This window comes from Brachyhypopomus gauderio, chromosome 5 (assembly GCF_052324685.1).
Source record: "Brachyhypopomus gauderio isolate BG-103 chromosome 5, BGAUD_0.2, whole genome shotgun sequence".
NCBI lineage: Eukaryota > Metazoa > Chordata > Actinopteri > Gymnotiformes > Hypopomidae > Brachyhypopomus > Brachyhypopomus gauderio.
The window spans coordinates 9,330,406-9,347,822 of record NC_135215.1 but is presented as its reverse complement, the minus strand read 5'-3'; the positions used below and the strand labels follow the sequence as shown (position 1 = coordinate 9,347,822).

The 17,417-nt window shown below is 43.5% G+C and overlaps 3 protein-coding genes across 3 annotated transcripts; 2 read left to right on the top strand and 1 right to left on the bottom strand.

Moving 5' to 3' along the window:
* Positions 1-263: 263 nt before the first annotated feature.
* On the bottom strand, positions 264-4,138 carry psmc2 (proteasome 26S subunit, ATPase 2). The gene is made up of 12 exons (XM_077005441.1): positions 3,971-4,138; positions 3,570-3,607; positions 3,330-3,411; positions 3,124-3,223; positions 2,857-2,988; positions 2,682-2,754; positions 2,372-2,467; positions 2,104-2,268; positions 1,926-2,013; positions 1,166-1,368; positions 654-750; positions 264-501 (listed from the first exon to the last, which is right to left on the bottom strand). Exons 1-12 carry the CDS (start codon positions 4,038-4,040, stop codon positions 344-346), a joined length of 1,302 nt encoding a protein of 433 aa, XP_076861556.1. The 5' UTR covers positions 4,041-4,138; the 3' UTR covers positions 264-343.
* A 140-nt stretch (positions 4,139-4,278) lies between these two features.
* prdm4 (PR domain containing 4) lies at positions 4,279-9,953 on the top strand. The gene is made up of 11 exons (XM_077005438.1): positions 4,279-4,938; positions 5,043-5,158; positions 5,250-5,438; positions 5,523-6,290; positions 6,608-6,757; positions 7,243-7,361; positions 7,575-7,660; positions 7,754-7,881; positions 8,191-8,613; positions 8,907-9,075; positions 9,222-9,953. Exons 2-11 carry the CDS (start codon positions 5,044-5,046, stop codon positions 9,553-9,555), a joined length of 2,481 nt encoding a protein of 826 aa, XP_076861553.1. The 5' UTR covers positions 4,279-4,938; position 5,043; the 3' UTR covers positions 9,556-9,953.
* Positions 9,954-9,987: 34 nt separating this feature from the next.
* Positions 9,988-16,594, top strand: akr1b1.2 (aldo-keto reductase family 1, member B1 (aldose reductase), tandem duplicate 2). The gene is made up of 10 exons (XM_077005443.1): positions 9,988-10,146; positions 10,838-11,005; positions 11,576-11,692; positions 12,484-12,561; positions 12,688-12,810; positions 14,261-14,367; positions 15,210-15,291; positions 15,436-15,519; positions 15,604-15,686; positions 16,284-16,594. The coding sequence occupies exons 1-10, from the start codon at positions 10,081-10,083 to the stop codon at positions 16,324-16,326; spliced, it is 951 nt and encodes a 316-aa protein (XP_076861558.1). The 5' UTR covers positions 9,988-10,080; the 3' UTR covers positions 16,327-16,594.
* Positions 16,595-17,417: the final 823 nt, after the last annotated feature.

Here is a 17,417-nt window from a genome sequence, read left to right as displayed (position 1 = left end):
AACCAGCTGTACAAGCGGCCTATATTTACGATACATATGTCGTGAGGGCTGTGAGCTGAAACCTGGCTAATGTTTAGTTAGCATAGTCAAGGTCACAGCAATGGTTCTGAACACCATCGCACCCTCGCCCTCAGCTCAACGGGAGAAAGTCAACACATTCCAGATCCTCCACTACTAAACATGCACCTGCCGTCCTGGGGCCACGGAGCTTAAGCGTCTGGCGGAGCTTGTGAAGAAATACTGCCAATTCTACTAAAGGTCACTTAATGTTGGTATATTTATGTTTATTCATTACTGGTAACACTAAAGAAAACAGACAGGATTCAGGGCGTGGGAAACTGGGTTAGTTGTAGGTCATGTATCTTGGGGTAGCACTGAACTTGGCGTAGGACTTGATGACTTTATTCACAGCCTCCAGGAAGTCTTTCTCCGTGGCGATTTTTCTCCGAGCTCTGATGGCGAACATTCCAGCCTCCGTGCACACACTCCGGATCTCAGCACCTGGTGAGGAACAGTTACAGTGAATGGATGAGGCCACCCCAGACACCGGGTCACTGCTGAGGCCTTCTGGTTCGGTTCTGTTTGGCCTGGTTGTGGGACTGGGGCAAATCAGCTTTCACACCCAGGGGTGGGTTTGAGGATGTGTGAGGTACCTGTGCTGTTGGGACAGAGGCGGGCCAAAAGTTCGAAGCGAATGTCTCTCTCCACACTCATGGAGCGAGCATGGATCTTAAAGATGTGGGTACGACCCTGTAAACGAGAACAAAGCAGTCACGTTTTGTAGAACTGCTTTGGTTTCAACAGGCTGTGTTCTATCCGAATACTGAAGGAATATCCAAGGATTCCAGTGACCTTAATAGCATATGTGATTCAGCATTTAAAGCACTCTTAAAGGCTTTGTGGAGGATTTAAGTCAATATTGTATAATTTTTCTCTGAACGCATGAACTTTGAGAGGTCATGTTTTGTAAGGCATTTTAACAAGAACATCCTACAACCAATTTAAACCACTGTAAATACTGCCTGAAATATTTTTGGAGGATTATCACTGTAGTGTTCTTGTGTCGCCAATAGGTGGCAGTAAAATACTACAAAACTGACCACTGTAGCGCTCATTCAGTCATTTATGCTCAGCTATGGTGGGTTCGCATTCAGACCAGACTCACTTCCAAGTCAGGCAGACTGAACTCAATCTTGCGGTCCAGTCGGCCTGGTCTCATGAGAGCCGGGTCCAGGGTGTCGGGTCGGTTCGTAGCCATGAGGACCTTAATATTCCCTCTGGGGTCGAAGCCGTCCAGCTGGTTGATCAGCTCCAACATGGTCCTCTGCACCTCGTTGTCTCCACCAGCTCCATCGTCAAAACGGGCACCTGCACAATTACAGCCAGATCAGGGGTGCACCGTTCAGAAACTGATCAGTCAGTTAAATGTACAGTGAGTCCCCGCTTAACGATGGGGTTAGAGACTGAATAGTCCGTCGTAAAACAGTTTTCGTCGTTAAGCGTGACCCTAGATTTAGATACACTTTGATCATAAATACAGTATAGAAAAAAACTAACAATGTTCTTGTGCGTACAGCGTGAGAAAGAGCGATCACGTTGCCGAGATGGGCTGCGGTGGAGGCTGCGCTGCCTCAGCTTATCATACACAACACTCTACGTCACTCCACAGTGCTGCCACTGCTCCTCCGCACACAATTTTAAAAAGTCGGTCGCCCGTCATTAAGCAGGGACTCACTGTATTCAGTTCAATGCGGCTTATGCAACATTTTCCATTTTTGTTTTTACTTGGTAGGTGCGGCTTATATTGAGGTGCGCTCTATAGTCAAGAAAATATGGTTCATGGTTATATTTGGATTTCAATGCCCCTCATTGGCATTTACAGTAGAGCTGTGATTAAGGGGGTGCTGCTGAACAGGAGACAGTACCTCCAATGGCATCAATTTCATCAAAGAAGATGAGGCAAGCCTTCTTGGTGCGGGCCATCTCAAACAGCTCTCTCACCATCCTAGCGCCCTGATGACAAACACAAAGCCCCATTTATGAGACGTTTCCTGACAAACAGGCAACAGGCACGGTCTCCTCGTGGGTACGCCGGAAACTCACCTCTCCCACGTACTTCTGAACCAGCTCAGAGCCGATGACCCTGATGAAGCAGGCGTCCGTGCGGTTGGCCACGGCACGAGCGCACAGAGTCTTCCCTGTGCCCGGAGGTCCGAACAGCAACACTCCCTTGGGAGGCTCGATGCCCAGGTTGACGAAGCGCTCCGGCTGGGGTGGGGACAGAGAGACCCAGGTGTAACTAGGCAGACCAGAGGCCATGTTGGTTAAAGGCATGTTTAGCATAGTCAGGCTGGTGGTGCGTCTGAGTTACATGGAGCAGAGGGGTCTCCACCACTTCTCTCAGCTTCTCGATTTGCTCCTTACAGCCTCCAACATCACTGTAGGTCACATCTGGCTTCTCCTCTACCTATTCAGAAATGAAGATTTATTTAGACTTAGAGTAAGCAACTATGATATGCCCCCTTGGGTCTAGACTACAGCTCTTCAGGTCAGCAGACTGCTACACACAAGACATTTAAATTTACAGTACTCACAAAGGCAGCAGTTTTACTAAAGTTAAGCTATACATTACAATATTATGCTATATATTATGCATGCTTTAAATGGAAGTCATTCCTCACCTGCATCATTGTTACAGTAGGATCTATTTTGGGTGGGAGTGGAATGTGGATCTGATACTTATTTCTGTCAACACTAGGAGAACAAGAAGAAGAAAGCAGGCAACAATATTACTGCGAGGGAGAGGGCTGGCGTCTGCGCAGACGAGGGAGAGGGCTGGCGTCTGTTCCTACTTACCCGACTCTCATTCCCTCCTCGATGTCAGTGGGAGCGACTTGATCACTCAGGTCCACCACAAACTTGGCAAACTGCTTCACATTGATGATGTACTTTGGGTCTTCAGAATCAGCGTTGATTATCTTAGTGCATCTAAATGTCAACAGACAGCGTTTATAGGATAAAAGTTGTTTAATCTTTGCTTTGTCACACAATCAGTCTTCCCATAATGTGGTAACAAATGTGTTTATATTATTAATTTGATGAACTATTCTTTTGACCATATACCTGGCCACCTGTAGAGGCTGTTCGCTCTGCAGCGTCTGCTTGTCTGCTGCTAAATCCCATAATGCAGGAGGAGCCAATCCTGTATCCGACTCTTTTATACCTACAGTCACACCAAATGACACTTCAGTACTGCAAGACATCAAGCGCCACATAATGGAGTAATCCAGTTGACAGAGAATAGATCTCTGCAGTGCCATCACACATACCTGTGAGCTCATTTATCTTCTTGAGAAGCTGCTGGATGTCATCCTCCACCTGTTTGATCTGACGGGAATAGGTGCTCTGGCCCTGTTTATTAACAAATGTGTATACATCTTGTATCTTATGTACCCTTTAAGAGATTCACACTATGAGATACCAGCAAATTAAAAATTACATTTCTTGAGTAACTAGCAGGATTGTCAGTCGTCAAAACCTAATCAGTCTTCAAAGACATGGGTACTCACGTAGGTCTTCAGAAGAGCGATATCACCTTCATCCAGAGCTGTAAGAGGACACCACATATCAGGTCTGTTATAAAGGCCTGTTGACATACTGCTCATAGGTGGAGCTCGCTCGGCTACCGTCTACTACAGTTAGACGTCTGTAAACGGGAACATCGGCAAAAAACGAGCATTGCATATGAGGAGTGTCCCAGCAGTGTAGATAAATAAACGATGAGCTGGGTCACGGAACGTAGATATACACACGGAGATGTTGGACGTGCGCCGTCGTGTTGCTAACGTTACCGTGTCGGTAGCGCGCGTATAGCGCGGCTTATTCAGCTAGCTAGCCACTTAGCAAGCAGCGAATATCCAAACATGTTTTCCACTTAACAAGTTACTTTAATCATTTTTAAACACAGTACCTCTGATTGGGCCGTCGTCCTTCTCCTCCTCTTTCACTTTGCGTTGTTCCGTTCCCAAATAATCTGGCATGATTAATCTTTGTTTGTGCGTCTTCTCTAGTGCGGCGTTCAACACCAACAAGATTACACAGCAGGATTTTGGCCAGCGGATATCCGCCTTTCTACCCACTTCCGGCGCGTAGAAATGACACAAATAAGAAGACGTTCGCCGCTTTTCAAAATTAAAGTCCGCTGCTCTTGTGACACTGTAAGGGCAGGCAAGACCAGTGACCAGGACACGTTTGGGTGTATTATTTTGAAGGGTCGTTCCCTCCTTGATCTTTACTCTCTTGTCTTTAGCCATGTTATTGTTTTGCTCTTTATTTTTAGCAAAATGAGGAATGTCCGGCTTAATTTTGAGTAGTTGTACAGATTAGTTATTGAACTATGTCGGTATATCCAGGTATTTAATGACATTCGTAAGATGGTGTCACCTCATATTCCGTACTCTTCTTTTTAGCACCAGCTAGCTTGCTTGCTTGCAAGCTAGCTAGCTAGCATGCATGAAGGAATCCAATTTCTATTGTTTTTGTTTTTAATAATTTTTCAAAACTGGATTACTATCCAGTGCGTGTAATGCGGTGCTAAACGAGATTTAGTTGTTTGTTGGCCTTTTAGATGTAGCTATATCTTTTTAGTTTGATATGTAGCTAGCTAGTTTCTGTTAGTTAGCTTAGTGTGTTTCTCAAATTTGAATGTTTAGCTAGCTAGCCTGGTAAGCCAGCTCTGGATAAGTACAGTAGTATTTATTTTTGCCTCGCATCAATCTTAGATTAACATGTGAAGTTACAGTAACATACTTTCTAAGAGGGATCATTTAAATGTACCAGAACACATCAAAAGCGTTTTTACTGTTAATTCTGCCATACGTTTTGCAGTTTTGCAAAAATGTATCCCTTGCTGTGCCATAACTGACAGCAAACCTTCAGGTAACAAACTTAATGACATTTTTTCATTTAAGCATTGCTACTATTTGGACACTGGCTTGATTTTAATCAGCAGTTTTCAGCCGGTCTCACTCCCTCTTCTTCAGAATGAATGACATGAACCTCAGCCCTGTGGGCATGGACCAGCTCAGTGTACCCTCTGTCAGTGCAAGCCATTTAGGCCTGCCTACCTCACCTACTCACAACCCCATTGCCACTCCAGGTTACACTTTGATTTGTTTCTATCTTTGATTCATTGGTGTATCATTCTACAGTTTACTCGCTAAATCAATTTAATCTGCTTTTTTATTCAGGCATGCCAGTTGCAATACCAAGCTTGGGTCCTTCCCTGGGGTCACTGCCCTCAGCCCTGTCACTTATGCTCCCCATGGGTCCTTTAGGAGATAGAGGGGTTATGTGTGGCCTTCCAGAACGAAACTACACCTTACCCCCTCCCCCATACCCACACCTGGAGAGTAGCTATTTCAGACATATCCTTCCAGGTAAGGTATTACATGCACAGTAGTTACAGTAGACACATTTCTTTAATATCTGGTTGGATTAATGTGACCTTTTTGGGTCTACAGGTATTTTATCCTATCTGGCTGACCGTCCACCGCCCCAGTACATTCACCCCAGCAGTCTTAACATGGATGGAACTCTGTCTGTACCCAACAACAACCCTTCTGGACTTGACCCATACAGTGGCCCCGGAGGGCCTTTGGAACAGGCGATGGTGACCATAGACTCGCGGCAGGTCGGCGGGCAAGTAGACCTCCACCAGGGCGGCGCTCATGAGGTACAGCTGGACACCACCGGACTTACGATGGAGTCGCGTGTCAACAGCCCCATGTCTCCAGATGGGATGGGAGAGGAGCTGACCACCATGGAAGGGGTGGTGGTGACAGCAGAGACCCGGCAGCAGCTAGCAGCCAGCACTCAGAGCCACGAGAGTCTGACTGGGGTGGAGTCCTCAGGGGGCGTGATGCCCCTGCATGGTGCTGGGCTGGAGCTCCCAGTAGTGATGGAACAAGAGCATATGACTGGTAGGGTGGGGACGGGCTCCACAGGGTCTGCTGGACCAGGGGCTCTGAGCGAAGCTTTGCACCCGGGTGGAGAGCTGGGCTCCGGGGTGGTCAGTGTGGTGCTTACTGGAGCCGTGGCACCTCAGGGGCAGCTGGAACCCGTGTCTCTCCATGGACCATCGGGGTTGGGTCTAGAGCCTGTCAACGTGTCTCCCATCACCACAGAAGTGTCTCTGGGGCCGGACAGTGGTCTGGTGCTGGTAAACTCCACCCTACAACTGGAGGATTCCACTTCAAATAAGGAGAACATAGCTACTGCATTCACTATTTGTAAGTTCTGTCACATGCCTTCATTTCCCCAGTTTGTGACGGTTGGATCTCAACAAATTTCGAGAGAGAAGTTAGCATCGCCTTACAGTCTACTCAAAATCTGTCATCGACCCCTCAGAATCAGCTAATATTTCTTTTGTGTGCTATGGCAAGTGTAGTTGCCTTCACAAATATTCAACATAACAGCAACAGTAATTTAAAAAAGAAACATAGATCTCTAATATTTAGATATAGTTATTGTACAGATAACTATTGTAGATGTTAAAGTACGGAGATTTTCTTCTAATCATGAGCATTGTTGGGGTTTCTGTGCTCAGGGTGCACTTCATGTGAGCGTTCTTTCAACTCCGACTGCCCTGAGCATGGACCTGTCACGTTCATCCCGGACACACCCATTCAGAGCAGGGCACGCCTTTCTTTGCCCCGCCCACTGTGCCTTCGCATATCTGTGACTGACGAGCCCACAGGTGAGCGGACTGGACTTTTGCATGAGGACTTAATGCATTTTTACTGTTATAATATAAAAAGACTGTTGTAACATTGATACATTTCAGGTTTTTGATGTTTTAGTTTGATTATGTAGATTATTTAAATGTTGTATGCTCCAATTCTTAAGAAACAAAAGATATGGGTTGTGTAATAGACATGTAAGACATAAATATACCACCAATATGATAATCTACCTGTAATAACTACATAGTTGGTTTAATCAAATCAACAGGATGCCTGGATAGGTGTATATTTAGCACAAATAAACAAGTCGTTGAATCCTGAATGTCATAATAATTGTCAAACGGTGTCATATGTCTCCACCTTGTTTTACTCCGGGTGTATCTGCTGTCATATGTCTCCACCTTGTTTTACCCCGGGTGTATCTGCTGTCATATGTCTCCACCTTGTTTTACCCCGGGTGTATCTGCTGTCATATGTCTCCACCTTGCTGTGTTCTCAGGTGTATTTGCACGAGAGACCATCCCCAGCAGGACCTGCTTTGGACCAATGATCGGGCAGCATTGCAGCAGTGTGGAGCTCACAGACTGGTCTGACAAGGACACCCCTCAGCTATGGAAGGTTACTGTAACTGTCCAAACCAGGGCACTAGTAAAGCTCTTCCGCTAATGTAGTGTGCTGAGAAGTCTCCTTCCCCCCCTGAACGCTAACCCTAACCCTGAAGTAACACCAAAACATTTAAGACTTGGTATTTCTCAAACTTAAACCATGAAAATGTGTAGCTTTCAGAATGGAAAAAGATTGAAAGAAAAAAATTCTGTTGTTGATCTTCAGATTTTCCACAATGATATCCAGGAGTTCTGCATAGTGACGACAGACGAACACGAGTGTAACTGGATGATGTTTGTTAGGAGAGCAAGGTAAGTGACTATCCACAAAGACCACCACTTCATCTGACGTTAAAGGAGAGCTGTGAATCCACAGCATCTACCAGCTGAGTTCTCTGTCTGCAGGACCACAGAGGAGCAGAACTTGGTAGCATATATCGATAAAGGAAAGTTGTACTTCTGCGCCTCAGAAGAGATCCTTCCAGAACAAGAGCTGCAGTTCTATTACAGCAGGGAGTACAGCAGACAGCTGGGTAAGACCACTCACCTGCTCTCTAAAGATGTGAGTCATGAAGATGTTTAGAGGTTGTAGGATGTAGATGTGTCAGCAGGGACCACACTAAGCATTGGGTGTTTATGCAGGGTGTCCAACATGGATCTTGAAGATCTTCCGGCCTTGTGTTGGACAAACGGCACAAAATCCGTTTTTAGATATCTATTTTTTTATTAGAACAGGAAGCCTGGTGTGTTTGTCAGTGCGTGTGGTGGAGACTTCATGGAGTTGCTTGGGCCTTCAACTGCACTATAGAGTCATCTTTCATAGTTAAATCTTTCACTTCTAGGTGTACCTCAAGTTCCAGAGGGACAAATCTGTCACTGTGGAAAAGAATGCTCGTCTTTTTCCGAGTTCAAGTCTCACCTCAGCAGTCACACTCGCAGTCACAGTCCGCCCCAGGAAGACCCCACCCACGCCTCAGTCCACAGTCAGCCCCACCCCCAGGATAAGCTACCCAATGAGGCACCTAGCTCCGCCTCCTCCCCGTCGTGGCAGTGTCCCCCCCACGGCGACACACAGAGCGACGGACACCGACATGGCAGGGAGAGAAAGTTCAAATGCACTGTGTGTTCACGAGCGTTCACCACCTCCACCAAGCTGAACGTGCACTTCATGGGTCACATGGGAGTGAGACCTCACAAATGCAGCTACTGTAGCAAAGCCTTCAGTGACCCCAGCAACCTCAGAATGCACCTCAGAATCCACACAGGTATCGGCACGGAAATGACCTTCATACCGCAGCTCTGATGCTGATATAGAGGGGCAGTTAGCCCACTGCTAATACGATCGTGCTGACAGGTTCCAACAAGTATTTATTCGTTCTTTGATATATTCGCTTTTTTGTGTTATTTTTTGTAGCATAATTCTGGATAAAATAACAAAACAGGAAATTTGGGTTCAGAATGATTTAATATAGGCCTAAACTTAGTATGGTGTGAGAACTATTATCTTTTATACCCAGTCATTGTCTCCTAAGTGATATGATGCAATTTTGTGTCAAAGGTCAGAAGAATTTTCGGTGTACAGTGTGTGGGAGATCGTTTACCCAGAAGGCCCATGTTGAGTCTCACATGGTTATTCACACGGGTGTCAAAAATATCAAGTGTGACCATTGTGACAAGACGTTCAACAGGAAACAGGATCTGAAGCAACACATGTACACACACTCACTGTAAGATCCCAGTTCCTCCTGATCTTGCTGAGTGTTCTGGTTTCAGCACCAAGTGACCTGCATGCATGTTCAGTGAATTTCATTTTATATTGCACTGGCTGTTTCCATCAGCTAACAACTGTGTTCTCTCACGTCTGCTCAAGCAGAGACCGTCAGATCACCTGCCCCAAGTGTGACAAGCAGTTCCTTAAGACTGACCACCTAAAGAAGCACCTGAACTCTCATGAGGGGAAACGCGACTTCATCTGTGAAAAATGCAATAAGGGCTTTCTCACCAAATACCACCTCACACGCCACCTCAAAATCTGCAAGGGTCCCAAGACCAGCAGGGGGGTTGTGCATGAAGAGGAAAGCGATGAGGAAGAGGAGGAGGAGGACGACGACGAGGCAGAGGACCAAGAGGAAAGGAGTACCAGGGGACCAGATGATGAAGAGTGTGGCATTATCATAGAGGGGTATACCTCTGAAAAGCCTCTGTAACCTCTGAGTGCTATGTGCTTTGTGCACAGTATTTATTATTTCAGTTTACTGTCCTTTTCATTTATCATGCTTTATTTACTCGTCAGGTGTATTTTATTGATTTAAAATCTTGTTTTACCATGATAAAGCTTTTATTTGAGGAAGGTGTGGTACAAATATGTAATGAAATAAAAATATATGAATCTTTACATTAAAAATGTAGAGAACCGTGTTGTAACCCAAACACTGCCAAGATGTTGAGATTCCTCTTGAGGTTTATCTAAATTTACTCAAAGTTTCTTTTTACATGTTCTTAATTTGCAATGGTTGTAATTTATCCGTTTCTTTGGGAACATCAACCTTACGATTTGTGGAATAATGGAATTTATTTTCTAAATAAAATCTCAACAAATACCCAACGCAGTGTTGTGGGAGTAGTCGGCACATCACGTGGTGCGTGACGTTCGGTTCGGTAAGAGATCCGCTGGGAAGAGTGGGAGAGTGAACTGGGCACACCAAACCACCGAGAAACCTCTCCGGGACACGATGGCCACTTCGCTGAGACTGAACACTGGCGCCCACATGCCCGTTATCGGTCTCGGGACATGGAAGGTAAGATACGGAAGAGCAAACAGAAGTTAACGTTAGTGGCGGCGGGAAGACCGAACTAGGAAGCTGCAAGACCGTCACGGGACCGCGGCGTGTGTCCAACTCGAGTTTGTTAGGGGACTCGCTGTGCAGGGTCATTACAGGCGTATATAGTGTGGCAGTACAGGTATTTAGTTAGACAGCTTCGTATTAAATATGTCGAGTGCTGTAGCACGCCATTAGAATTTGGTGGTCGAGCCGCTTTTGTCCAAGTGGAGAGAGACCGAGCGCAGCGTCTCCCTCTGGGGAGAACAACCGTGTTAACTCTGTTACCTAAAAAAGATCCGCACCAACACTAAAACACACCCCTACACTGATACTATTGATGTAAACATTGTAATTTACTCACATCATCATGCATTAAGGAATTAAAAACATGCAAAAATATGTGTAGGACGTACAATTCCATAAAAGTTACTGACCCTATCGTCACTGTTTCCGTCTGTTGAATAACTTTGATATATTTGCATCGCCAACGTGATGAACTGGAGTAGGCTACAAGATTTTTGCTTACGCGTTACCTTGTACGGCAACACATCAGATATTTTCAAAAGAAATACATATAAAAGAATGTCAACCTTTTACTGCTCTCGAACGCACGCTTGGTCAGTCGTGCCCGGTGAGCCGTGCCCTCTCACCTCCGTCTGTCTCCCAGTCCCCTCCAGGTAAAGTCACCGAAGCTGTCAAAGCCGCTATAGCCGCGGGCTACCGGCACATCGACGGAGCATATGTGTACCGGAATGAGAGCGAGGTTGGAGAGGGCATTCAGGCCAGCATCAAAGAAGGCATTGTGACAAGGAGCGATCTCCTCGTGGTCAGCAAGGTAACGTAAAAGTGCCTAACTCGAGCGGTGTCGATGATGGGGTTAACCTACAATCGATACATTTGATACAAACTTTTACTTTTTACATTTAACCGTGATTGAACATAGGTTGAACGGAGACATACAGAAGTGCAGTGTATAGATGTATGGAAGGCCACACCAGCAGCTTAGGAAAAAATGTCCAGTATCTCATATTTATGGCTTAATTTCTCAAAATTATGAGATACTAATAATTATGGGATACTATGTCAAAATTATGAGAGTCTGAATTGAGATACTAACTCAATCATGAGCTACTAGATCATGATCGAGATACTATATGAGCTTTTTTTCTTCGGGTGAGAGAAATAAATTCATATAGATGAATCTCACTCTTGTAATTACATTTCTAGGGTGGACTGCTGTATCTCATCCCTCTTTCTGTTTTGAACTTGTTTTTGACTGTTTTATATTCTTGTGAGTTACGTTTGCTACAGTGACACTGCAATTTCTTTCGGGATCTTGTCTTATCTCAACTCAAGATAAGTCTTATCTTAAAACTAGTAAAAAATCACTTTCTTCTCTCTACAGCTTTGGTGCACCTTCCATGATAAATCTGCAGTGAAAGGGGCGTGTCAGAAGACTTTGAGTGACTTGCAACTTGACTACTTGGATCTATATCTGGTTCATTGGCCAATGGGCTTTCAGGTTATTTACACAAACTGATATCACTTTTGTTAAGTACAGTCAGACTTCTTTAAGTGACAAAAGACCTTGGTTTGTTATTCACATTCTGTGAAGAACCTCATTTCCAGATGCTTTTGTAGAAAAAACTGGTCCATTATAGGTGATCATGACCGAATCAAACTTGCAGGTGGATTTAAAAATAACCAAGCACATGGTTCTCTTTTGAAAACCCACACTTGGCTACTTGACTGCTGAGACTCCAATAAACAAAACTGCTTAGTTCCCCCAATACTCTTGAAGTTGTTCCGTTCTTTTCAAACCAGATGAATATACAGATGATTAAGGATTACTGTTATAAATCTAAATTCTGATCAGTTTAAGTTCTAGAATAATGTGAATTGTTCATCTGGGCAGTCATGGCCTGGCGGTTAGGGAACTGGTCTTGTGACCGGAGGGTCGTGGGTTCGATTCCCAGACAGGCCATGACTGAGGTGCCCTTGAGCAAGGCACCTAACCCCAACTGGGCGCCGGGCTAGGGCTGCCCACCGCTCTGGGCACGTGTGATCCACAGCCCCCTAGTAATCACTAGTGTGTGTGTGTGTTCTGACTGCACAGATGGGTTAAAAGCAGAGGACAAATTTTGATTGGGGTGTAAAAATCACAATTGACAAAATATGGCACATTTCATTTGCACATTTCATCTCTCTCTAAGCTACTAAGCCTTTGATGCCTATTTGTTCTACACGACCATAACATGCCGTTTTAGTTTATGTAATATAGTTGTTCAAGGATGAAGTTGCTGTATTTCCTAGGCTGGAACAGATGACTTCCCACTGGACAGTGAAGGGTTAACTATCAACGATGATACCAATTTCCTGGACACTTGGGAGGTAAGGAAACGATTGTTTATCTTTTAGTGGTGTGTTTTGTTTTTGTGCTGTGCACATGCTACTAGTTGTCTTGGTGTAACAGTATTCTCTTTTATGAGTCCTGTAAAGCATTAATATCTGTTACAGGGTATGGAGGAGCTGATGGATGCTGGGTTGGTTAAGGCCATTGGCGTCTCCAACTTCAACCATGAGCAGATTGAAGCCATTTTAAATAAACCAGGTTTAAGGTACAAACCTGTCAACAACCAGGTAAGGTTCTCACTCTTGTCTCACAACCTTACAATGTAATTCCTACAAGCTTGTGTGTATACTGTAAGCTCAGTAGGTATGATTGTTAAATATATGGATGTTCTAAAAGAAAACTAATTCAGTTTGTTCATTGGTATAAAATTAGCTATCATAAATAAAGTTGTTTACATTTTGTAGTTTGCTGTGTAATGTAGATTGCTGTGTAATGTTGTGGATTGCACATAACTGACACGAGTACAAGTGTTGGTGGCTGGGCCCAGGTGTGTCATGATTAGAAATGTTATTATTGTTTTGGTGAGCACTAACGGCCGCTAACACACACACACACACACACACACACACACACACACACACATATACACACACAATAATGTTGTGTATCATGTAAGAAAGGTATGTGTTAGAAATTGTGAGCCCTTAAATGGTAAGCACAATAAAAGTCAGAAGCAGTTGGGTTAGATAATAAAGTGATTTATTTTAACAAGGCATAGATTAACCCTGAGATCTCCGTTACAAACACACAAGGTGTCTGTCGCAGAGAGCTAATTCCCCATTCCGAACTCTCATCTTTTATACTTTTAATCATCAATACACACGGTGTCTACGAGGTGAACACGAGGTGATCAACCAAATGTGATTGGACAATACATGAAATAATTAACCCTGATTTGACAGATGCATATGATGCATGCCCCCTCCACACTCATCGTCTTTGTGATGGCGTGACCGACTGAGTGTCGCCGTAGTCCTTTCCAAGTGGAGATTAGGCGTCTCCAGCGAGGTCAGTTTAGGAACACCAGTGGAACATCAGATTAGGCCTTGGCCGAGGCCGTCCAGAGAACACACACACACACATCTGGGGCCTACTGAAGTCACGCGGATGGCTTCAGTGGCATGATTAACACACGTATGTAAAAACCCTACTTCTAATGTGTTTAATGTATACTGGGAAAGCCTGACATAAATGAAAATCACCAAATTTCCATCACAGGTATAACGTATCTTAAAATGAATGAAGAGGGTACTGTGTTTTGTAACTGTAGCCTTTAAGCTAATGGCATTAGCTTTGTTGCGCTGGTGCCTTATTGGGTGTGACAGTTCCAGAGGGAAAGGCCATCTCACCGCTAATAACCACGCGCAGCTAATAGCATCTAACAGCAGTGTGCTCCCGGCACTTTCCTAATACTGCTGCTCCAGTAATGTGCTTTCATCTGTCACGACTGAGTCTGGATCCACCAGCTTTCTCAACGTCTGTGTGAGACTTGCATCGAGCTTGATGTAAATATAAAATCTGTGTAGGAGAGTTTCTCATAAAAAGTGGAGTAATTCATTCAACTATGAATAAATCGTCACTGACAACCACGTAGCAAACACAAAAGCCATGCAGCAAACATGGGCCAAATGACTCCGCAAATCTCTTCAGCTCGATCTTTCTGTTCACCTTCCCCAGATTGAGTGCCATCCCTATCTGACTCAAGAGAAGCTGATCGCCTACTGTCAGTCAAAGGGCATCACTGTGACTGCATACAGTCCCTTGGGATCGCCTGACAGACCATGGTAGGCAGGATTGCTTGAGAACAACTCCTCAGAAAAGTCCTTTTGTGATTTTTTTTTTAGAGGGGGATAGATTTAATGGGGCAGTGAACAACAAATGTATATTGTTATTATTTACTAAACTATTTAGGAATAAAGATTGGAATGCCCATGAAAGGGATGTTTTTCTTTAGGATATTTGTGGGTAAGTGTTTGGTAATTCAATTTTTAGTAAAGATTTGTTAACTGGTTTCCTGCTAATTGTCCCTGAACACTGGAGAACTCCTGAGAACTGGAGAGCTGCTGAGAATGAGCTCCCTCTCATGGGAGGAAGTTGGCGTTACAACTATTTGGACTGAATTGAAAATCCATGCTCATGAGATTTGCCTAATGACTCTTTCCACAATTTCTATAAATATTTCTAATGATGTAGTCCTGACACTAGGGGGCATCACTTGTTTAATTATCTTGATTTAGTCAACGTCTCAGTAGACTTCCGTTTATTGCACTCCGCCATAAGGACCATGAGAAATAGTCTTTGCTTAACGTTTTCCGGCTGGGAACACTAAAGAATAGCTTCCTTTCTCCTTCCTTTTTTTGCTGCTTTTTCACATGGTTATATTAGTTTTAAATGTGTACTTTTAATTAAAACTGCATGACACTGGTAATCCATATAATCCTCTGAAATCTGATATTAAGATTTCCTTATTTAACCATTTAATCACTGCTTATCTACAGAAGAATGTCAATGGTTAGAGGTTATCAAAACATTTCTAGCATGTTTAGCGTGTAAAAAAATGAAATTGTGAAGTTGTAATGAGCTTAACAGATACCAAAGTTTGGTGAAATAACTTGACTTTCACCAGGGCCAAACCAGAGGACCCCTCATTGCTAGAGGACCCGAACATAAAAGCTATTGCTGAAAATCACAAGAAAACCACTGCTCAGGTAGAGAGAGCGAGCACACACACTGGCTGGCATTATTTATAAAAATTGGTGAACCTTGTATAGAATTTCTACACCACCTACTTTGAGACCAAGGCTGAGCAAACGTGAGGTTTAAGGTCCTGTTTATTGCATCATGACTCGCAGGTGCTGATCAAGTTCCAAATCCAGAGGAATGTCATCGTGATACCCAAGTCCATCACTCCCTCACGCATCCAAGAGAACTTCCAGGTAAGCCCGCCCACCTGAGCACGAGGGCCAGGCTGCAGATGTTAAAGCAGTCGTTCACACACGTTACTCTACTCATCTCCGTAGGTCTTTGACTTCAGCCTGAGTGATGAGGAGATGAAAATCATTTTAGGCTTCAACAAGAATTTTAGGGCTTGTCCCATGCATTGGTAAGTATGAGTGTGAGTGTGTGTGTGTTCATATACATTTATAAGTGCACTTACACTATAACTGCATCTGAAAAGAATCCAGCCAACACCCTTTGTTTAAAAGCAGGTAATTTACAAACGAAGATAACTAAGGATAATAAAATGTCTTCAGGGTGTTGGATTCTGGTACAGCTACTGTTGAGTTAGTCGCGCTCATTTCAGCTCACATTATATTGCCCCGTTCAGACTGTTTTGTATTTCTTTTGTACTTTGTACAATGATGATTCCAGCCTTGGACAACATATAATTTACAGTATAATTACAGTAAATGTACAGCAGCCTCTTAGAAACGTCCCTAAAACAGTTTGCAGCTCACACCCATCTGTTCCATATATTTGTATTGGTCATTTCCCATATCAACATCATTTGTTTCTATCAAGTCAGTCACTGCTGTACTGAATGATCCACCATAATAGTAATAATAATGATAATAATCAGAATCTTCCAAAATTGACCAATATTGAATGGTGTTAGAATAGACAAATTGTGCGGAGCAGATAAGTGTATGTGTAGGTAAATGTGTTGAATGTTAACTTTGGATTCTTGTTTGTTACACAGGGGTGTGCAGCATAAGGATTACCCATTTAACGCTGAATTCTAAATGGAGAAAAGACTCTAAGACAGCACTTGAAGTAAAAAATGTTATCACTTAAGACTTCAAGGTTTTATATGAAGTGCAGCTACATACGGCCTTTGTATTTAGAAATATGTGTCTCTTTGCTGTCTCGTATTTGTTTTGTTTACAAAAGATCTTTGGCTTGTTTGAACACTGCGTTTATTGTCGGTATGGTTAATGTGTCTTGTGAGTAAATGGTGAGGTGTCTAAAGGGTTTACAAGGTGTTCAAAATAAAGCCGGTGCTTTTCTTCATCTTTCTGTTTTATTCTTTTATTCTTAGGAATGGTTTTGTTACTGGTTCAGAGTTCAACTTTAGCTAACCTTGTACTACTCAGTAATGTGGAAGCAAATTACAATATTCCAAGTGTTACACCATCAAAGAACCCAAAGAACCTGCATATGATGCATAGTGCTGCAGTACTTAAATACCATCACTATATTACTAATTATATTTATATACCTCCCCTTCAGAAGTCTGTAATACAAGATCATTGCCACTTGACTGTGTGTGCGTGTGTGCGTGCATCAGCCTTGGTGATGGAGCCTTGCTGATGGCCTGTAGCAAGTGAAGAGACAAAAGCAATGCTTCTGAAGTGCACTAACAAATACAAAGATCTCTCAGCCTTCACCTCCCCGGCCCTACAACAGGCATTCTTGCTCCAGTACTGAACGTGATGGTAGAGGTCATGCTGAAGCAACGTTTTACATCTGCTGATGCTGTGAGCAAGATGATGTGCAATCATAATAGCAGCAGCAGTTTAAAAACAGACAGCTGCATGGATACAAAACTGTCATCAAGATTTGAATAGTAAATGGTAGTTTTGATGCTGTTTTTATTCCCTGTTCCTTGTTCACGATGATAAGGAACTGGCATTTTAAATTGTAGCACACCTCTACACATATATCTGACTTAGTCTGCAAGTCACCCAAGAGATGAGAGCTAAGTACATACAACAGTCCATAAATAAATTTAGAAATATAAATAAGCACCAATTTAAATTAAACTAATATCAAAAGTGTGACTGGTTCTTACTAAATATTTTGTTCCATTGGCATTTTGTTGTGCATGTTCTAT